Genomic DNA, 24140 nt, shown 5'->3' with positions numbered 1-24140 from the left:
GCACAAGGGTTAAACCTGCTGTGGAGAAATTGATAGTATACTAGTTCAAGTGAATAGAGAATAGATGAAGTAGAAGCAAAGCTGAAAAGCCTTAAGGTCCAGAATAATAGGATTACAAACATGTTTCCTGAAAGCTTAATATGACTTCCGTTGTCATAGTTTATAAGATCAAATGACATAAAAGCTTCTCACCTCGTGTATACTTTGTTTGGAGTTATGGCCTCTGGATTCCAGAAGTTATTTCACAGGTAGCTAATTGTGATTTTGCAAGGGATGAGATTTGCATATTGAGAATATTGAACACAAGGGATAGATTAAAGGTTAGCTTTGTCACATGTACGTCGAAATATCGAAACATACAGTGAAATATGTTGTTTGTGTCAAAGCAAGTCGAGGATTGTGCTGGGGGAAAGCCTACAAGTGTCAGCAAACTTCTGAGCTAAGATAGCAGGCCCACAACTTACTAACCCTTACTGTACATGTTTGGAATGCAGGAAGAAATCCACGTGGACATTGGGAGAACAAAAAAGAGCAAATAACATTCAACTCAACCAGAAAAAGGAGGACATTTAATGAAAAATATTTAAACAATGGACATTCACAGCAAACAATTGCCAAGGACAGAATACATTTTAAAATTTTTGAATAAAGTTTATATTAATGTTTGCAAAGCACGCTGACTACCTACCAAGTTTGCCATTACAATTGTATCTACGATTACAGGGTTTGCATTTGTACCCAGAGTGAACTGGAGACCTCTGGGTGGTTGTCCAGTTGAAACATCATAACAATGTCCTTCCAACAAAAGGTACTCCAATTCATACTCTGCTGCTATGCCACCATCAACCTGAAAATGAGAATCAAAATGAGAGATTTGTATGGTTTGTACTTCTTCAGGAACTATTATATGCTAAGAAAATCAACTGCACGATGCTAACTTTTTCCAGTGTTATGCACACAAAAAATAAGATTAGTTTTAAGGGAAAATATGACAACTGTTTTTCTAAACTCTTGCATCACTTGTAAAATTCAGACTACATACAATTACAAGCAAAGGTTTGTGAACTCTTTGCAATTACCTGCTTTTCTGCATTAATTACTCATAAAGTGTGGTCTGATCTTCAACCACGTCACAATAATAAACAAACACAATCTTCCTAAAATAACAACACACAAACAATTGTACTTCTTCAATACTGAGTACATCATTTAAGCAATCACAGACTAGGTTCAAAAAAGTATGTGAACCTCTGGGGTAATGCCTTCTACAAAAGTTATTTGGAGTCAGATGTTCCGATCAATGAGAAGAGATGGGAGGTGTGGGTTGTAGTGGTGTCCTACCCTATAAAAAAGACACACAAAGTCAGGTTACTGACAGAGCCTGCTCTTCTCAAGAAAGATCCGTTTATGTGCATCATACCTCAATCAAAACAACTTTCAGAGAACCTTAGAGGAAGAATTGTAAGGATGCATGAAGCTGCAAAAGGCTACAAAAACAATTCTAAGGACCTGAGTGAGAATGTAGCTTTTTTAAACAACACGTTACTGAACCTACAAGGGAACATACTATCTTGTGCAATGAGGCAAGTAAAATTAGAAATTTTGTAGTTGGAAAGAGTGATCACAGTATCATTGAGTTTCTCATACAAACGGAGGATGCAATAGTTGATCTAAAATCAGTGTATTATGCTCAAACAAGGGAGACTACAACAGGATAAGGGAGGAGTTGGATAGAGTAGACTGGGAACACAGGCTATATGGTGGGACAGTTGAAGATCAGTGAAAGACTTTCAAAGAGATTTTTCACAGTGCTTAACAAAGTATATTCCAGTTAAAAGCAAGGACAGTAAGGATGGAGAGAGCTATCCACGGACAACTAAGGAAATAAAGGAAGGCATCAAACTGAAAGCTCGTGTGTACAAAGTCGCCAAGAGGAGTGGGAACCTGGAAGATTGGGAAAACTTTAAAAAGCAACAAAGAACCACTAAGAAAGCAATAAAGAAAGGGAAGATAGATTATATGAAAATAAACTAACACAAAATATAAAAATGGAGAGTAAAAGTTTTTATAGTTTTATAAAGCGGAAAAGGGTGGCCAAAGTGAACGTAGGTACCTTGGAGTACAAGAAACGGGAATTAATATTGGGTAATGAGGATATGGCCGAGACTTTGAATGACTATTTTGTTTTGGTCTCCATGGTGATGGACACGTTTAACATGCTGAAGAGGGATGTTATGGATGTGATGGGAGGTGACGACTTTGATACAATAGCTATCACTAGAGAGGTAGTGCTGAGCAAACTTGTGGGTGTAAAGATAGACAAGTTCCCCGGTCCTGAAGGAGTACTGAAAGAAATGGCAGACGTTATAGTTCAGGATTTGGTGTTAATTTACCAAAATTCTCTGGACTCTGGCAGGTCCCAGCAGACGGGAAGGCAGTGAATGTCACACTACTGTTCAAAAAAGGATGTAGGCCAGTTACTTTAACATCTATAGGCATTCGATAAGGTGCCACATAAAAGAATTATCCATAAGATAAGGATGCATAGAGTAGGGGATAATCTATTAGCATGGATAAAGAATTGGTTAACTCAGCAGTCCCCAACCACCGGGCCGCAAAGCATGCGCTACCAGGCCGCGAGGAAGCGATATGATTTGGCGATATGAGTCAGCTGCACCTTTCCTCATTCCCTGTCACGTCCACTGTTGAGCCATTATGCACGTGAGGTCATTATCCGCGTGTCATCGTCAGCGCGGGAAGGAGATCAACTCCTCGAGCTTGCAAATGGCGGCGAGCTGAGAAGTATGTTTGACATAACATCTCTGCCGGCATTCTGGATCAAAGTCAAGGCTGAATATCCTGAGATAGCCACGAAAGCACTGAAAACGTTGCTTCCATTTCCAACATATCTTTGCACTGAATGCAACGAAAACTAAACTGCAGAATAGACTGGACATAAGGAACCCCCTTCGAGTATCACTGTCTCCCATCACCCCTCGATAGGACCGTCTTGTTGCAGGAAAACAAGCCCAGGGCTCCCACTGATTCAGCGATATTGGTGTGTTGCAATGATTTTATATGTTCATACGGGGAAAATATGTGCTGTGTGTTTAATATCCAAATGTTACTTAAAATGTTATGATGCTATTGACTTATATAACCATATAACAATTACAGCACGGAAACAGGCCATCGCTCCCCTTCTAGTCTATGCTGAATGCTACTCTCACCTAGACCCACTGACCTGCACTCAGCCCATAACCTTCCATTTCTTTCCTGCCCATATAGCTATCTAATTTTTTTTAAATGATAATATCGAACCTGCCTCTACCACTTCTACTGGAAGTTTGTTCAACACTTACTTCAAGCTCCCCTGATAATTGACTTATCACTATGTTCATGCAAGGAAAATATGCGCTGTGTGTTTAATATTAAATTCGTTAGATAAACCCTTTTAGAAAGGAAACTGAGTGTATTAGCCACTTATCACTGATATTCTGGTCGTGATTAACACCACCCTCCCCCCCCGAACAGAATCGCCAAAAACGATTTGTAGAAAAAAACGTACACGCATGCGCACTGGTGCCCGCGCAAGGCTTCATGGTCATTGTAGTCTTTCACGAGGTAAAAACCCAGCGTATTTGACTGCTACTCTTGTCCGTTGGCAACTCTACCACCACCACCGCCCCCCTCCCCTCGGTCGGCCGGTCCGCAAGAATATTGTCAATATGAAACCGGTCCGCAGTGTGAAAAAGGTTGGGGACCCCTGGGTTAACTAACAGAAAGCATAGAGTTGGGCTACATGGGTGTTTATCTGGTTGGCAATCAGTGGTGAACGGTGTGCTGCAGGAGTTGGTGCTGGACCCACAACTGTCAAAAATATACATTAACAATCTGGAAGAGGGGACCAAGTGTAGCGTACCTAATTTTGCTGATGACACTAATTTGAGTGGAAAAGCAAACTGTGCAGAGGATATGGAGAGTCTGCAGAGAGATAGAGATAAGTTAAGTGAGTGGGCAAGGGTCTGGCAGATGGCGTACAATGTTGGTAAATGCGAGGTCATCCACTTTGGAAGGGAAAATGGAAGATCAGATTATTTATTTATTTATTTATGTGGCGTGTGCCTGCGTGCGTGCGAGTGCAGAGAGAGAGAGAGAGAGTGAGTGAGACTGTGTGGCGCACCACTCCTCACACAGACATTTTTTGCAGTATTTTCTCTTTGTTTTACGAGGTCGAGTTGCGTTCTCGACATTCAACCCGGCACAGATGGAAAGTGTGCTCGGGAACGGACCCGACTAGTTTCGAACCCAGGAACCTCCGCTCCCAGATCCGGCGTCGATGTCGTTGCGCCACCAGCTGGCCCCAAATTATTATTTAAATGGTACAAGATTGCAGCATGTTGCTGTTTAGAAGGACTTGACAATGCTTGTGCATGAATCGCAAAATGTTGGATTGCAGGTGCAGCAGGCTATCAAGAAGGCAAATAGAATGTTGGCCTTCACTGCTAGAAGGACTGAATTTAAGAGCAGGGAGATTATGCTGCAACTGGAGGGGGTACTGAGTACTGTGTGCAGTTCTGGGCTCCTTAGTTGAGGAAGGATATAATGGCTTTGGAGGCGGTGCAGAGGAGAGTCACCAGGTTGATTGCAGAGGTGAGAGGGTTAGACTATGAGGAGAGATTAAGTCACCTGGGACTGTACTCACTGGAATTCAGAAGGATGAAAGATCTCATATAAGCATATAAAATTATGAAAGGGATAGATAAGGTAGAGGCAGGAAAGTTGTTTCCACTGGTAGGTGAGACTAGAACTAGGGGACATAGCCTCAAGATTCGAGGGACTAAATTTAGGATGGAGATGAAGCAGAACTGCTTTTCCCAAAGAGTGGTGAATCTGTGGAATTCTCTTCCCAATGAAGCAGTGGAGGCTACCTCAGTAAATATATTTAAGACAAGGTTGGATAGATTTTTGCATAGGAGGGGAATTAAGGGTTATGGGGAAAAGGCAGGTAGGTGGAGATGAGTCCGTGGTCAGATTAGCCATGATCTTAATGAACGGCGGAGCAGGTTTGATGGGCTAGATGGCCTACTCCTGCTCCTATGTCTTATTTTCTTATGTTGATGAATCCACAGTAAGAAAAATAGTCTACAATTCAGTATTGCTGCTACTCTCTCTAGGAGTGGGCATCCTGCAAAGGTCACAATAAGAACACAATGTGCAATGCTGAAGGAGATGAAAAAAAAACCAAGGGTAACTGAAAAACACCTGCAGAAATCTCTAGAACTTGCTAAAGTCTCTGTTTGTGTGTCCACTATAAGAAAAACACTGAATAAGAATGGTGTTCATGGAAGGACACCACGGAGGAAACCATTGCTCTCCAAAAAAATATTGCTGCACGTCTCCAGTTTGCAAAAGACCACCTGGATGTTCCAGAAAGCTTCTGGGACAATGCTCTGTGGACAGATGAGACAAAAGTTGAACTTTTTGGCAGAAATGCACATTGCTATGTTTGGAGGAAAACACTAACACCAAATTCTCATCCCAGTAGTGAAAGGAGCATTGTGGTTTGAGGCTGCTTTGCACTCTCAGGGCCTGGACAGCAAGGCAATGATCTGAAACTCAACAGCAATTCAACAAGAGAATGGTTTAAAAAGAAGAAAATTTGTGTTTTGGAATGGCCAAGTCAGAGTCCAAACCTTAGCCCAACTGAGATGCTATGGCACGTTGTGAAGAGGGCGGCTCCTGTGAGGAATTCCAGAAATATTGATGAACTGAAGCAGTTTTGTACAAAGGTATGGGCCACAATTCCTCCTCACCATTGTGCAAGTTTGATCAGCAGCTACAGGAAACATATGGTGGAGGTTATTGCTGCTAAGGGAGGTTCTACCCGTTATTAAATACAAGGGTTCACATACCTTTGCCTGGATTGTGAATGATTAAACATTGTGTTCAATAAAGACATAAAAAGTACCATTCTTTGTGTGTTATTAGTTTAGGCAGCTTGCATTTGTCTTAGATGAAGGTCAGACCACATTTTATAACCATATAACCATATAACAATTACAGCACGGAAACAGGCTATTACTATGAGTAGTTAATGTAGAAAACCAGGTAATTGCAAAGGGTTCAAAAACTTTTTCTTGCAACTGTAAGCCCCTGGTATAATTTGCTTTTGCCACCCCAAAAGAATCACAGCATTAGGGACAAATTGGAAGATGTCATTCCGAATTCAGTACTCCTTTAGGAAGTACTCCAGGGAGTTTCAACACACTTCCCAGTTGTTGGGCAATGCCAGGACAACACAAACCATTTCTTGCAACACTGAGGCTAAGTACATAACACAACACCACAAAAAAACAACTAGCTCAAATAATCCCAGATATATACTTGGGCCCTGAGCTCCAAACACCCTCCACTGCAACCTGCAAACTGCCAGACTCAAAGTACCATTTCCCAGCTTCTGAAGCCATATCCCTCTGCTCAGTCTCTGGCTTAATAGAACCTGCTACCCTTGTAACTCCCAGCTGATCCTAATGCACTGCTCAACAAACAACACGTCTGTCCTTTCTCCTAACTTTCTCATTCCACACAACCTGCTAATCCCTGCATCCCACTGCTACCCCTCGCTTTTTCTAACAGATGCAATCCAAGGCAATTCTCTTCCCCAGCTCCACCTCCTAACCAAACTCTCAGATACACCTTGGGGAAAAAGAACAAAGCAAAACAATGAATATATCCATGGTTGTATCCGACATGGACCCGAGTCACAGTTAAGCTTGATGGAGTGAACTACAACCAAAACAATCATTAGTCCCAGTCTCCGCAACATTGCAGCACACCCCATTGACTGCAGTAGAGTTCCTGTGCAACTAAGCCTTCATCCCTGGTGATTGGAAAAGCTAGTTCAACTATGGATAGTGCATTACTGCAGAGGAAAAGACATACCTCACGTCTGTGCCACTTCTAATGCATATTTTTCTCTTTCTCCACAACCTGTATTTTGTTTTTTCCTTTGGAGTATACATCTAATTTCCTTTTGGAAGTCATGGTTGAATTCACTTCCACCTTTTCAAGTAGTGTTTTCCAGATGATAGCAATTCAGTGTGCAATTAATTCTCATCCCAGCCTTTGTTATTTTGTTGACTATCCAAGATTCATGCCTTCTGGTTATAAACTTACTCATCAATGAAAACAGTTTCTCTTTTTTTTCTCAACTAGAACCCCTCCAATTTCTGTCTTTCTGTAAATTTATCCTTTCACATCCTCTGCTCCATAGCAGACTATGCTCATTTCTTTCATTCTGCAACATGACTGAAGTCTCTCAATCCTTGAATAAATCTATTAAGTACCATCTCCTAGAATTGGCATCATATAAGATTAAAGTCTGTCACAAGCCTTGTGGCCCATCAGGCCAGTGCTTATGCCGGTTTCCGTGGCATGAAGCGACTGAGAGTACGGGACCCCCCCACCCCCCCGCAGATAGGACACCAGTCTATCATGAGGTTAACCCCCAACATTTTTGCCGGTACCCATTCTCAGCTGGGTAAACTGGAACATTGTGTAGTTAAGTGCCTTGCTCAAGGACACACACGCTGCCTTGGCCAAGGCTCGAACCCACGACCTTCAGATCGCTAGTCCAATGTCCTAACCACTTGGCCATGCGCCACATCATATAAGATATTGAACCCCAAATTCAATGCAGAGTTCCTACCCGGAATGATCAGTAATCATGATCAATAAAACACTTGAAAACTTCTCCAGAAGTACAGTGGAGAGCATTCTGACAGGCTGCAGCACTCTCTGACATGGGAGTGGGGGTGGGGCTACTGCACAGGATTGAAAGAAGCTACGTAAAGTTGTTAAATTAGTCAGCTCCATCATGGGTACTAACCTCCATAGTATCCAAGACATCTTCAAGGAGTGGTACCTCAGAAAGGCAGCGTCATTTATGAAGGACTCTCATCACCCAGGACATGCTCCCTTCTCACTGTTACTATCAGGAAGGAGGTACAGAAGCCTGAAGGCACACAATCAGCAATTCAGGAGCAGCTTCTTCCCCTCTGTTATCCGATTCCTCAATGGACATTGAACCCATGAACACTACCTGACTGTTTTAATTATTTCTATTTTTGCACTACTACTTCTAATTTATCTATTTAACATAGTAATTTATTTATTTTTCTATATTCATCATGTATTGCATTGCACTGCTGCTGCTAAGTTAACAAATTTCAGGACATTGGCCACTGATATTAAACCTGATTCTGATTCTAAGTTAAAATAGTTTTAACACAACTTTGTTCACGCCAGATAAGATTTTTTAAAGAAAACAAATATATAGATATCCACTTCTCTATGTTCTTTTCAAAATAATCCTGCACCAGTGTCAGTTGCCTTCTTTATTTCAGAATCAGAATCAGGTTTATTATCACCGGCAGGTGTCATGAAATTTGTTAACTTTGCAGCAGCAGTTCAATGCAATACATAATATAGAAGAAAAAAATAATAATAAATAAGTAAATCAATTACAATATAACTATATTGAATAGATTAAAAATCGTGCAAAATGCAGGAATAATGTATATTTAAAAAGTGAGGTAGTGTTCACGGGTTCAATATCCATTTAGGAATCAGATGGCAGAGGGGAAGAAGCTGTTCCTGAATTGCTGATTGTGTGCCTTCAGGCTTCTGTACCTCCTACCTGATGGTAACAGTGAGAAAAGGGCATGCCCTGGGTGCTGGAGGTCCTTAATAACGGATGCTGCCTTTCTGAGACACTGCTCCCTGAAGATGTCCAGGGTAATTTGTAGGCTAGTACCCGAGATGGAGCCAACTAAATTTATAACCCTCAGCAGCTTCTTTTGGTCCTGTGCAATAGCACCCCACCCCTCCCCATAGCAGGCAGTGATGCAGCCTGTCAGAATGCTCTCCAGGGTACATCTATAGTTTTTGAGTGTATTTGTTGACATACCAAACCTCTTCAAACACCTCATGAAGTACAGTCACTGTCTTGCCTTCTTTATAACTGCATCAATATAGAAACATAGAAAACCTACAGCACAATACCAGCCCTTTGGCCCACAAATCTGTGTCGAACATGTACTTACTTTAGAAATTACCTAAGGTTACACATAGCCCTCTATTTTCCTAAGCTCCATGTACCTATCCAATAGCCTCCTAAAGGACCCTATTGTATCCACGTCCACCTTCGTCACCGGCAGCCCATTCCACACATTCACCACTCTCTGTGTAAGTCTCCTCTGTACATACTTCCAAGCACCTTAAAACTGTGCCCTCTCTTGTTAGCCACTTCAGCCCTAGGAAAAAGCCTCTGACTATGTTATGTTGGGACCAGGTTAGGTCCTCAGAGATCTTGACACCCAGGAACTTGAAATTGCTCACTCTCTCCACTTCTGATCCCTCTATGAGGATTGGTGTGTGTTCCCTCATCTTACCCTTCCTGAAGACCACAATCAGCTCTTTTGTCTTACTGACGTTGAGTGCCAGGTTGTTGCTGCGACACCACTCCACTAGTTGGCCTATCTCACTCCTGTACGCCCTCTCGTCTCCATCTGAGATTCTACCAACAACAGTTGTAGCATCAGCAAATTTATACATGGTATTTTATCTGTGCCTAGCGACACAGTCATGGGTATAGAGAGAGTAGAGCAGTGGGCTAAGCACACACCCCTGACGTGCACCAGTATTGATCATCAATGAGGAGGAGATATTGTCACCAACCCGCACAGATTGTGGTCTTCCGGTTAGGAACTGCAGAGCGATGTACAGGGGCCCAGGTTCTATAACTTTTCAATCAGGATTGTGGAGATGACAGCGACTATACTCCACATCCATATAATTGATCATACTCATAGATGTAAAAAGCTCATCTAGACATACCTCTTCCAAATAAATATTGTCAAGATCATACGAGGTGTGTACAGATTCCACCATCCAGCTTTCAGGAGTGTTGATGTTAAGTGTGAAGAGAGGAGACTGAGGCATATCCAAGAATTTGGCAACTGGGCCAGGTGCAAAAGTGCCATCTGCTTTGAACGCCGTTTCGGGTTCCAGAACGTAACGGTAAATGCTACAAAATAAAGAGGAGATATTTCTTTAAAGTCATTGAATTCTACCTCCACATATTTCTTACAAAATGTAAGCTGATGACCTAGAATTTCGCTCCCTTGCACAAAGCATATCATTTATAGTAGCAGCACATTTTCTCTGGTTCACTGACTAGAACAGAAGTAAATTTCAGAAGCAGAGTACATGTAGCACATCGGCTGACCGGCATTAAACTTCAAGGCAAAAATGTCTTAAATCAAAGCTTATAAATTTATTTGCCATTTGCAACCAAGTAATGTGCACCACTAAATCTAATGCAATAGTGAATGACACACAGCAGCATTTAGAAACCAAATTGCTTGGTGTCACATTTTTGTGAGCTCCATGATTCAATTTCAACAGAAAAATAAAATGTAAGATGAAGATTACTATGAGATGCACTTTTCCATCTGTGTTTTTTATATGCCTGATGATTAATGCACACAGGCCCTTGATTACATACGACTGTAGTCAATGTACAAATAAAGCCTCTTTGGAACTTTTACCTACAGTTTCATATCCAACAGTGCCTTCTTACTATCTATGTGTACAGAAGCAGGTCTTAGTTGCCCTTGTGAGGCATGCTTCAGTGTTACTATAAAAGCATCATAATAAGGTCATAAAGAAAGCTTTTGGCCTTCATAAATCAATGTATTGAGGATAGAAGATGGGATGCCATGTTGAAGTTGTTTAAGACATTGGTGACGCCTAATTTGGAGTATTGTGTGTAGTTCTGGTGACCTGCCTATAGGAAAGATGTAAACAGGTTTGAAGGAGTGCAGAGAAAATTTACAAGAATGTTGCCGGGTTTGGAGGACCTGACTTATAAGGAAGGAGTGAATAGGTTAGAACTGTATTCTTTAGAATGTAGACATGTGAGCCCTATGCACCACCTTAAATTGTATCAACACATGTTTAGCACGTATAGAGGAAGAGTTAACATAGAACATAGAACAGTACAACACAGTGCAGGCCCTTCGGCCCACAACATTGTGCCGACCCTTAAACCCTGCCTCCCATATAACCCCCCACCTTAAATTCCTCCATATACCTGTCTAGTAGTCTCTTAAATTTCACTAGTGTACTTGCCTCCATCACTGAATAAGGCACTGCATTCCACACACCAACCACTCTCTGAGTAAAAAAACCTTCCTCTAATATCCCCCTTGAACCTCCCACCCCTTACCTTAAAGCCATGTCCTCCTGTATTGAGCAGTGGTGCCCTGGGGAAGAGGCGCTGGCTATCCACTCTATTTATTCCTCTTATTATCTTGTACACCTCTATCATGTCTCCTCTCATCCTCCTTCTCTCCAGAGAGTAAAGCCCTAGCTCCCTTAATCTCTGATCATAATGCATACTCTCTAAACCAGGCAGCATCCTGGCAGATCTCCTCTGTACCCTTTCCAATGCTTCCACATCCTTCCTATAGTGAGGTAACCAGAACTAGACACAGGACTCCAAGTGTGGCCTAACCAGAGTTTTATAGAGCTGCATCATTACCCCGCTACTCTTAAACTCTATCCCTCGACTTATGAAAGCTAACACTCCATAAGCTTTCTTAGCTACCCTATCTACCTGTGAGGCAACTTTCAGGCATCTGTGGACATGTACCCCCAGATCCCTCTGCTCCTCCACACTACCAAGTATTAACTAATTGGAAAACTTTCTCCCTATAGGTAAGAAAAGTTGAAGTTCCCTTTCCCATTCATTCTTAATTTTATCAGATATACCTGGCTGTATTTTCATAATCATATCATAAATAGTTGCTATTAAACCCTTCTGATACGGGTTTAAACCTAAAAATTTTTTTCGTTATATCAGTTGGATACGAAGTCGGAAAAGTACATTGCATAGTATTTAAAAAGTTTCTAAAAAAAATGGGATCTGGGCAAGCTATATTTACTAGACAACTCTTCAAAAGACATGAAATAGTTATCCAAGAATAAGTCACGAAAACATATTATACCCTTCATTTTCCATACCAAAAAGGCTTGATCCATAACAGAGGGTTGGGAAAAAAAATTAGATATAATAGGGCTTGATAAAATAAATTTGTTCAAACCAGAAAATTTACAAAATTGAAACCATATTCGTAATGTATATTTAATTATTGGATTAACCATTTATTTATTCAATTTGGAAAGAACAAAGGGAAGCGAAGTCCCTAAAATAGAAACCAATGAAAACCCTTGTACAGATTCACATTCAAGGTTTACCCATTGTGGACTTGGGATTATATTCAAATCCTGTGTCCAAAATATTAAATATCTGATATTAATTGCCTAGTAGTAAAATCTTAAATTCGGCAATGCCAGACCAGCATCCTTTTTATACTTCTGTAAGTATTTTTTACTTAGCCTAGGATTTTTATTCTGCCACATATATGAAGAAATTTTAAGAGTCAACAGCGTCAAAAAAGGATTTCGAAATAAAAATTGGTACCGCTTGAAATAGATATAGAATATAGAATGTAGAAGATTGGGAGGAGATTTGATGGAGGTATACAAAATTATGAGGGGTACAGATAGGGTATATGTAAGCAGGCTTTTTCCACTGTGGTTGGGTGGGTCTACAACCAAAGGTCATAGGTTAAGGGTGAAAGGTAAAAAGTTTAATGGGAACATGGGGGGAAAGTTCTTCACAAAGAGGGTCATAAGAGTGCGGAAGGAGCTGCCAACGCAAGTGGAGCATGCAAGCTCGATTTCAATATTTAAGAGAGGCTTGGACAGGTTCATGGATAGTAGGGATATGGAGGTATATGGTCCTGGTGCAGGTCGATGGGAGTAGACAGTTTAAATGGTTTCGGCATGGACTAGATGGGCCGAAAAGCCTGTTTCTGTGCTGTACTTCTCCATGACGCTATGCCTCTATCTGACTTCTGATTAAGTGATACGCTCACTGAACTCTTCTCCCAAATCAACCACCCCCATTCTGTAGCTTTGCCTAAAACCCTCCACCTTCTAAATCCAGACACCACCCAACCTCTGTTGGTTTACCAGGGCAGCACCACACCTCCTTCTGTCCATTCCCTGCAGTTAATATTCACCTTGATCCATGACCTTCTTGAACTACACTGAACCTAACCCTTCCTATCCTTGATTGAACTTCATCATTCCCACTCGGGAGACATTTTTGCACCTGCCACCACATAATCTACTATTTTTCCAATGCAACCCAGACAGACCCACACCGAATTAACCCGACTTTCACTGAATCTTCACAATGGCAAGTCATATTAGGGTGAGCAATCACTAGTCAAAGTACTACAATCTGGCACCAATTTAATTTCAAGGAAAAGTTCATATTTTTGGAAATATTTTGCTATTATCAGAGACAGTAAACAACAAACTACAGATATATTCCAGTAATTAAAGCAGGTTTACAGAAAAATATTAAAATCGGCTACAAATGAGTCCATCAAAAACAAATATTAACTACTGCCAACTACAACCTTTTTAAATGTTCAGTATATTGTAAAGAAATATCCTAACCTAGAAACGAGATTGTGCATAAATTAGAATCCCAAACCGAGTCCAGCCCACATTCCAGTGCTATACACAGGACAGTAAGTTGGAAATCAACTTTTGCCAATCAACAGTCCAGCTCTTGGCTCCATCCCTCCCCCTCCTGTCTTCTCCTATCATTTCGGATCTCCCCCTCCCCCTCTCAAATCTCTTAATAGCTCTTCTTTCAGTTAGTCCTGACGAAGGGTCTCAGCCCGAAACGTCGACTGTACCTCTTCCTAGAGATGCTGCCTGGTCTGCTGTGTTCGCCAGCAACTTTTATATGTGTAAATTGGAAAACTGTTTTCATTTTTTACTACAGATGAACTTCAATCTTAATGAAGGGTTCAGGTGAGGCATTTTTTTCTGTTTGTCTTTGTAATAAGACAAGATGTCAAGACTTATCTTTCTAGAAGTAGACTAAAACATATCATTTGAGGATTGTTAGGTTGGAAAGCAAGTATCTGGAAAAACAGTAATAGAGCAAACTCAGTATGGTTTTGGAAAAGGAATCTTAAACAGAATTAGCCTCCTATTTGCATTTAGAATGGGCCCGAACACTTTATTCTGACAAATGTCTTTTATTTGATTTCAGCTTGCAAATGAGGGAAATTATCCAGACATTAATCTGATAAACCAATTATGGTCTACAAATTATTCATAATGCCATAAAATACTAATACTTCTTGAAAATATTTTGGAAGTAATATTTCCATATTATTAATTAGATATTTTTGACTCCTTGCCAACATTGAAATTATCTAAGCTAAATGGTTTGTGGCTCTGAATACAATTCCAAAAATCCTTTGAAGAACTAGGTTTTTTCAAAGAGAACACGATGAATCAAAATTATTGAAAAAATCCATTTGATATAAACATTCTTATTACTATATTTCATATTTTCATTTGTATGCTGGTCTATGCACAATTGTTAATTGTTTTTTGTACAAGGAACAATCACAAGCATTTGTCATAATTTGCTTAAAGTTACAAAATGCATTTTGATTCCCATTAGAATTTATATGCAGAGTTTTCAGAAGTTGCTGCCAGATAGCCATGATCCTATTAAACTGCAGAGTGGGCTTGAGGGGCCGAGTGTCCTACACTCGATCCAAATTCATATATTTCATGTACATTTTTATGCCTGCTAAAATGTGATAACGTTTTTTTTTCTCAAACTGTTTCTTTGAACAGATGGAGGAAATCCCAGTGTGGGCTGGCACTTTATTCATCAATATCAAGATCCATGAGTGATCCAAGGTTATTAAGGATAATTAGCCCTTTCAGCACATTCTGTTTGCAGTATTATGTACCGTATATTTAATATACATTTTACATAATTACTTGCTCATAAACGCAGACCCAGCAATAATCCAGAGTTGAATACCAGTGGAGATCAAGAATAACTACTTTCATGTTAAAGCAGTAAAGGGCACTCATACATTTTTAATGAAAATCAAAATACAATTCTTCCAACTTAAATCATAACTGATGCAAAAGAAAATAGTTAAGTGCATCAAAAAGACCACATCACTGCTGAGAAAATGCATAAAAGTCCTGCTAGATAATGTCTTCAACCTTGTTCTTCAAAGATCATTCCTTTATCAGAGTACTAACATAATATTTCTATTACACTGTCTACAGTATTCACTTGTAATGATGTTACGTAGTCTTACAGTATGACTAGAGGTAAAATCTTTACTTTAAATTAATTCTTCAGCTTCGAAAAATGCAAATATATACCATACTCGCAGTTTTCCCACTTGAATCAGCATATCTCTCAGTCAAAAACAGCTGCTTTAGCTGATGCAGATGAAATTTTTACCTTTTCAGAGGCATTTCAGAAAGTTTTGCTTGACAGTTCATAAACACTCGAAGATTCATGTTGATCAATTGATTTAAAACCTGAAAATTGAAGACATTTTATATGTTTTGTTGGACTAACATATGAAAAAGAGGAAGATGCAGAACTATGGCGAATGTTGAATAATGAAGCTACCTCTGAAATAGCATTAGTTAAGAGCTGAAGGAGGTAGTGGGCTCACCCAGTCTTCTATGCTGGCAACATTTATGGCTTCACAGCATAACTAGCAAGGTTAATGAAATACACCTTTGAAGTAGACCGGAAAATTAAATTCATATTGTGAAGATTAACATCTCGTATCAGTAATTTTATTTGACCAAGATAGATTTTGCATTTACAAAAGGACAAATGTGAGATGTCACTTATTCCATCTCAATCTATACTTTCATCAAACTGTACTTTCATTCCATTGCTTTTACCTCCATCATGCTCCTCACCAAATGTTGCATAAACCTAGCATCAAAATATGGCATCTACATTAAACCCAAGTTTCCTTGTATCAAGTTGCTCAATTTGAAACAGTGCTCTGGATTTATGTCTTTAAATATACTTACTTTTTAAAAAAATTGCTCCTCAATCAAAGATGCGCCTTCAGCTCTCTATAGAGTTTACATTTCCAGTACTAGATATCAACTCTATTAGCTGCTTTCTTCATATCTCAATGAGCAGAAATGGACACGGGTCTCCAGTTGTAGAATGATCAAGCATGATAAAGGTTCAGCACTGTAGTCTCATACTTTATGAGTCACATATTTCAGAATTATACTAATCTTATGATTGCTACCTTACAATGACTTTAACAGTGCAGAATCGATATTTTCTTAAACACATTAGTTACTAACAAAAATTGAAGGTGGATCAACTGACTTTGTAAACAGACACAAAAAAAATTGACATTAATGCATATGCTCATTTCTTCTATTCCTTGCCCCAAGCCATACTTCCCTTGACTCCTACTGCAAAATTCCCAACTTCAACCTGGTGAACAGATACTGTTAAAGCCAATGGGCTGAGTATTCTCAAATGACTTTTCTTTTAAATTAAGCATTAATCCATACGTGATGCAGAAATTTCTAATGACAATAATTTATGCAAAGGAAGGAAAAGACAAAGTGATGAATACAGAAGGACACAGTAGAAAAGATGGGAGATAACTTCAAAGCAGTTTTACCAACACCACTCACCAGCAGGAAAGGGGCAAGTCGCTGAGCATCTCTGGTCACAGGGTCAGTTATGGCCATTACTTCAAAGTAAACCTGATCTTCTTTTGGCCGTAATTTAATTGCACTAGTAAGAAATAATGGTCAAAATTTTGATTCAATCATTAGAAAGAATTTTATAAAAAATAAAATCACAATTGACATCTAGCTGAGTGAAATATTAGATACAGCATTCTAAATTGTCCAGCTGCTGCTTACCTCAATCTTTCTTCAAAGAATTGGAGATCAACCCTTGCCTCTCCTTTGGATTTGGATGACAACAGAGCGTCCACTTTCATTATTAGATCACTAGCACTGGGGGAAAATTGTGATTAATAAGTTTAATTGCCAAATGAAGGCTGAGAGCTATTTAACTGCCAAACCCTTCTAGAGATTTGAACCATTAGTAGAGATTCTATATCAATACAATTCTATTTTATTTTCCCAGAGCTTTTCACAAGCATTTTAAACTTTGAAAGCAAATAATTGAGAATGACTATCTTAATTTAAGAAAATGAAAGGCACTCTATAATTGAAGATAAGCACTTGCAATTAATCATTTGGAAGGCATCATCAAGATAAACAGTCAATGGGTTTTATGCAAGTCTCCTAAATGCTATTCAGCACAAAGTTAAATTTGTCTTAAAATAGGCAAATAAAATTTGTACAGAAAAAAACTCTGTACATTTAAGACAAAGTTTATACTCAGTAGAGTCATACAACATCTGAACAGGCCCTTTAGTCAACTTGTTCATGCTGACCAAGATGACTATCTATGCTAACCTTATTTGCCTGTATCTGGCCCACATCACTTCAAATCTTTCCTATCCATGAAGTTGTCCAAATTTATTTTAAACGTTATAATTATATGGGACTCTAACATTTCCCTTGGCAGCTCATTCCATCAGGGCCGAATTTCCACCACCATCTGCAAGTCCCTTTAAATCATTCCTGCCTCACCTTAAACCTATGTCCTATTTTGGACTCCTCTATTCTGGGAACAAGACTGTCACTAGGCTTCTCATGATTTTATAAAGCTCAGCCCTCAACCCCCTTTGCTCTAGGGAAAATGTTTCCTGTCTATCCGGTTTCCAGTTATAACTCATGCCCTCTAGTCCTAGCAACATTTTTGTGCATCTTTTCTGCATCTTCCCTAGCTTTATCGTGTCCTTCCTATAATGTGGCGACCAGAACTGCACATAGGGTTCCTAACGTAGTCTCACCAACATCTAGTACAGCTTTAACATGACAACCCTACTACTGTACTCATTCAAGAAAGCAAGTATGCCATATGCATTCACCACCTCATCCACCTGTGCCAGCACTTTCAAGGAACTCTGGATTTGCACCCCTAGGTCTCTCTGTTGTACAACACTCGCCAGGATTCTACCTTTCGCTGGGTGTGTGCTGCCCTGGTTAAGGTTCCCAAAGTGTATCAGTGCACATGTCCAAGTTATGTTACATCTGCCACTCTTTTGCTCACTTTCCCATTTGATCTAGATCCTGTTGTAGATCTGGACAAGCTTTCTCACTGTCAATTTTAATGTCATCCACAAATTTACTAATCATACCATCAATATAATTATCCAGACTGTTAATATATATGACAAACAATTGGGGACCTAGCACCAATCTTTGTGACACACCACTGATTACACGTCTCTAACCTGAAATCATTCCTCCACTCCCACCCTCTGACTCCTTCCACCAAGCCAATTTTACATCCATTTGGCTAGCCCACCTTGGATTCCATGTAATCCAATCTTCTGGACGAGCCTACCATTTGGGATCTTGTCAAAAGGCTTAACAGCACACGGGGAGGCACTGCAACATCTACCACCCTGCCCTCTTCTTTCCTCTTGTTCATCTTTTCAAAAGACTCAAATCAAATTCGTGATACAGTTTCTCATGCACAAAGCCATACTGAGTATCCCTCTTCCATTCTTGCCTTTCCAAATGCAGATAGGTCTTGTCTCTCAGAAGCCCCTTCAGTAACTTTTCCAGCACTGATGTTAGGCTCACTGGCCTGTAGTTCCTTGGTTTGTCTGTACAGGCCACATTAATTAAAGGTTTAACATTAGCCATCCTCTAGTCTTCCAGCTAAGGAAGAAACAAAAATCTCTGCCAGGGCACCAGCAATTTCTTCCCTTGCTTCCCGTAATGTCCTACTATATACTTGGCCAGGCTCAAAGATTTATCCATCTTTATCTACCTCAAGACTGCTAACACCTTCTCTTTCAGATTGTTGATATGTTTCAGGATATTATTGATTTCCTCCATAATTCCCTAGCTTCCATCATCTTTTTAACAGTAAATGCAAACAAGAAGTGTTCACTTAAAAGCTCAGCCATCGTTCAATGGCTCCACATAATGACCCTGAAGTGGATTTGCTTTCTCCCTAGTTACTCTTTAAGCTCCTTATATAAAAATAGAATCTTCTAAGATTCTCCTTTACCTTATCTGTCGAGCATACCTCATATTTGCTTTTTTGCCCTTCTGATTTAAGTGTACTTCTGCATCCTAAAGAGATTTGCTTGATTCCAGCTGCCTATGCCTAATGTATGCCTCCTTTTTCCAATTAGCCAGGATACCCTAATCCTGCCAGACTTGCCATCGAACATCTAAAAGATAAACATTTAACAAATCCAGTGTGAAAGTACTGTGAACAAAAAGTGGGTATAAATCAATTATTATGCTATGTAAAGCACAACTATACTAAGTTCAAGTTCAATCTTATACAAACATAGAAAACCGACAGCACAATACAGGTCCTTTGGCCCACAATGCTGTGCCGAACACGTACTTACTTTAGAAATTACCTAGGGTTACCCATAGCCCTCTATTTTTCTAAGCTCCATGTACCTACCCAGGAGTCTCTTAAAAGACCCTATCGTATCCGCCTCCACCACTGTCGTCGGCAGCCCATTCCACGCACTCACTCTCTGCGTAAAAAACTTACCTCTGACATCTCCTCTGTGCCTACTTGCAAGCATCTTAAAACTGTGCCGTCTTGCGCTAGCCATTTCAGCCGTGGGAAAAAGCCTCTGACCATCCACACAATCAATGCCTCTCATCATCTTATACATCTCTATCAGGTCACTTCTCATCCTCCGCCGCTCCAAAGAGAAAAGGTTTTATAACTACATATATCAGACATCCCACCCTGCAAAAACTCATTTCAGGGAGGTAGCACCATCAATTTGCGGGAGACTTCCGGGAGAGGTGGGATGTCTGCAATAGAGTAGCTCCTTAGCAGCTAGCCAGCTAGTTTAAATAACGTTAGCTATGCTAATGAACGAATGACACCTGTTAAACTCACCTCAACACGTCTTTTACAATCTTAACCCACCATGGACAATAGAAAAGACACTGTTGCAAACAGTGCAGCGAGCAACACTGTCATTATTTTTGACCCCTATTAGGCAGGGGTACACTTTAGTACCTCGCTCTCTCTCTCTCGTGGTCACTCGTGTGCTCTCAAGCGCTCTCGCTTGCCTTCACTCTCGCTTGCTTTCTCTCTCACTCGCTCTTTCTCTCTCGCTCGCTTGCTTGCTCTCGCTCTCTCTCGCACACTCTCTTGCTTTCTCTCGCTTGCTCTCAAAAAAATTGATTTCCGTGATATTGTATATAATTTGCGGACATCAGGGAGTCACTATTAATATGCGGGAGACTCCCAGATCTTCCGGGAGAGGTGGGATGTCTGATATATGTTACTATATCGTACAGAGAAACTCTGGTGAAGCCTGAGTAAAAACAGAAGTCTAAACAATTCTGTAAGTCTTTGTTAAATTGTGTAACATTCGCTGTGGCTTCAAAAGTCACATCTACTTGAAATAATTTCTTATTAGAGCTCCAGTCAGTGATGTTCAAATGCTGTCCTTGCCATCTTGTGGAGTACAGCTGCTAGATTTTCAATCGCCTTAGGATGAATGGTTCATCTGACCATTTCCCCACTTCACCCTCCAATTTCAGTGGATGAAAATAATCACATCTGATCGTGCCTTTTAATCAAAAACACATTCTAGCAGTGATTGATGGATACTTCAGTTCAATGACCTATTATGACATCATAAATTTTGTTTTACCTTCCTCCTGCCAAATAGATACCTTAGCCCTGAATGCAGCTCTGTTTCTGTTCTGTTCTATCTGGAGTGGTTTAAAATAATTATTATATCTAAATGGTTGCTTACAAAAAAATTAAGCTATGCATAACTATGCTGGCACACAGAGAGCAATGCATTGGGAAAATACAAATTCTGCACAGAATTTGTCATCATCTCAACACCAAGGTTATTCGAAGCGTGTTCTACATATATAGGTGTGACACTGCTTATAGATAGATAGATAGATATACTTTATTAATCCCGAGGGAAATTTGGTTTCGTTACAGCCACACCAACCAAGAATAGAGCGTAAATATAGCAATACAAAAAACCACAACAGTCAAACACCAAAATGCAAGCTCTGCCAGATGGAAAATAAGTCCAGCACCAGTCTATCGGCTCAGGGTGTCTGACCCTCCACGGGAGGAGCTGCACATTTGATGGCCACAGGCAGGAACGACCTCCCGTGCCGCCAAGTGTTGTGTCACGGTGGAATGTGGCCGAAGTCCAACAGTAAAAAGTTCAATATCCAGTCTGCAAACACGTTCCTCGATCGTAATATACCCCGGATTGCACCATCCGTTCTTAGCCAGAACAGTAAGCACCAAACTCCTTTACGCTTACCGCTATCAGTGCGCTTCCAGTCAGCCGGAACGGTATTACCCACCAAACTCCTCTTCTCCAAAAGTCTCTGTTGTCTCGACCCGGTCCTCTTTCCTCGGCTTTGTGATCCCGCTCTGTGTGTTTTCCTCCAGATTTCAGCAGGGGTGTCCACCGCTCTGTTCGCTAAGCTGGCCGGTCTTTGTTGGTCCGTGGAATACACAATGCAACCTTGCTTCTGTCCCGCGTGTTGGGATGTAACCATTTCCAGCGCTAAAGAAAACCCAAATAAAACTCTCTCTACCAGCATGTTAGAGAGGGTGCAGCTTCGACGTGTTACCGTGAGAAAAAAAAATACAAAAAATAACGTAAATTAAAAAGTAAGAAGAAGAAAGTAAGAATAGATCGGAACAGCTGTACCAGGCTGCATGCACGACCAGCGCATGCGCACAAATGATGTTACAGAGCACATGGTGACACAATGGCAAGAGCATTCAAGTAAGCAGAGCATTCCAATAGCCTCTCTAGCTCGTTCTGAAAAGCAAGATGAAATAATAGCTGCAGGGGGAAAATTATGCCCTGGATGACACTGCACGATGCCATCTCCAAACAAGAAACAGTCCATCCCAGCACACTTCAAATCATAGTTGGGGGCTTCAAGCAGGTTTGCTTGAGAAAATCATGCCCAATTACCATCAGCATACAAGCTGTACCACCAGAGGTCTCAACAGACTTGCCCACTGTTACACGAAGATAAGGAATGTCTATCATTGCATGCCCAGACTGCATTTCAATAAATTGGATTGCTTGGCTGTCCTTCTCCACCTGCATAAAGGAAGAGACTAGATAGCAAAACTCCAGAAATTAGGACAACAACGAGCTGGTCGTAGGACTGGGCTGTGTTCAAGGACTCATCTGTGGTTCTGAATGAATGGTTGTCACTGACTTTATTAAAACAGTTGTGGACGACTGTGTCCCCACAAAATCATTTAGAGACTTCCCCAACCAGAATCCCTGGATGAACCATGAGATCTGCAGTGTGCTGAGGGCTAGATCAGAGGCATTCAAGTCCAATGACCAAGAAAGTTACAAGAGCTCCAGGTACAATCTCTGGAAAGCTACCTCACAGGTAACGTGGCAATTCTGCACAAAACTTGAATCAACTGTTATGGCAGGACTTGAATGGTATCACCTCCTATCAAGTGACATAAGCAATAGCAGGGCTTTGCTTCCAGATGAGCTCAATGCCTCCTATGCTCGCTTCGACCATCAAAACATGGAAGAACCATCACTTACTCCCACAGCTCCTGATAATCCTATGATTTCAGTCTCTGAGGCCAACATCCGAGCAACCTTCAGGAGGGTAAACCCATGAAAAGCATCTGGCCCAGACGGGATACCTGACCAAGTTCAAAAGACCTGTGCTGATCAAATGGCTGGAGTGTTCACTGAGATTTTTAAGTTCTTGCTTTAACAGTCTGAGGTACCTATCTGTTTCAAGCAAACTTCTCTTATACTGGTGTCCAAGAAGAACGTGGTTATCTGCCCCTACGACCATCATCCAGCAGCACTTACATCCATAGTGATGAACCATATCAACTCCTGCCTGGGAAGTGACTTGGAGCCATCACAGTTTGCTTACCAGAGCAACAGGTTCACAGCAGATGTCATCTCATTGGCTCTTCGCTCAACACTGGAACATCCAGACAGCAAAGGTGCATACATCAGGATGCTCTTTATCAGTTACAACTCAGCATTCAATACTATCATCTCCTCAAAACTAATCAATAAGCTTTAAGACCTTAGCCTCAATACCTCATTGGGCAATTAGATCCTTAATTTCCTCACTTGCAGACCACAGTCAGTTCAGATTGGCAACAGCTTCTCCACAACTTCCATTAGCACAGGCGCACCACCAGGCTGTGTGCTTAACACCCTGTTCCATTCCCTTTACACTCATAACTCTGTAGCTAAGCACAGCTCCAATGCCATATTCAAGTTTGCTGACGACACCACTGTCATTGGCTGAATCAAAGGTGATGACAAATCGGCATAAAAAAGGGAGATTGAAAATCTGGCTGAGTGGTGTCACAAAAACCTCTTACTCAATGTCAACAAGAACGAAGAGCTGATTATTGACTTCAGGAGGAGGAAACCAGAGATTCATGAGCCAGTCCTTATCAGAGGATCAGACTAGGACAGAGTCAGCAACCTCAAATTCCTCGGTGTTATCACTTCAGAGGACCAGTCCAGGACCCAGCATGCATGTGTAATTACAAAGATAGCACGGCAGTGCCTCTACTTCCTTAGGAGTTTGCAGAGATTTGGTACGACATCTAAAACTTTGACAGATTTCTATATGTGTGGTGGAGGGTATATTGACTGTCTACATCACAGCCTGGTATAGAAACGCTAGGGCCCGTGAATGGAAAATCCTACAAAAAGTAATGGATAGTACCCCAGGCCATTATGGGTAAAGTTCTCCCCGCCACTGAGCACATCTACAGAAAGTGTTGTCGCAGGAAGTCAGCATCCATCATCAGGGTCCCCCAACACCCAGGACATGCTCTCTTATCACTGCTGACATTGGGAAGAAGGTACAGGAGTGACCATCACCAGGTTCAAGAACAGTTTTTACCCCTCAACCATCAGGCTCTTGAATCAAAGGGGGATATCTTCACTCAACTTCACTTGCCCCCATCACTGAAATATTCTCACAACCTATGGACTCACTTTCAAGGACTCTTCAACTCGTGTTTACGA

The 24140-nt window shown here is 40.8% G+C and overlaps 1 protein-coding gene across 2 annotated transcripts in view; it reads right to left on the bottom strand.

Moving 5' to 3' along the window:
• Nucleotides 1–24140, bottom strand: part of uggt1 (UDP-glucose glycoprotein glucosyltransferase 1) — a 171472-nt gene that overhangs the window by 44615 nt on the left and 102717 nt on the right. For both annotated transcript variants that reach the window (XM_072255645.1, XM_072255646.1), the window contains 5 exons: nt 16894–16989; nt 16660–16762; nt 15437–15516; nt 9901–10090; nt 689–847 (listed from right to left, as the gene is read on the bottom strand). In XM_072255645.1, the coding sequence (XP_072111746.1) occupies nt 689–847; nt 9901–10090; nt 15437–15516; nt 16660–16762; nt 16894–16989 (628 nt within the window). The remainder of the gene's footprint in view (nt 1–688; nt 848–9900; nt 10091–15436; nt 15517–16659; nt 16763–16893; nt 16990–24140) is intronic.

This window comes from Mobula birostris, chromosome 4, assembly GCF_030028105.1.
Source record: "Mobula birostris isolate sMobBir1 chromosome 4, sMobBir1.hap1, whole genome shotgun sequence".
Lineage (NCBI taxonomy): Eukaryota > Metazoa > Chordata > Chondrichthyes > Myliobatiformes > Myliobatidae > Mobula > Mobula birostris.
Note: the sequence above shows the minus strand (reverse complement) of the source record. Positions and strands in the feature narration are given on the sequence as shown.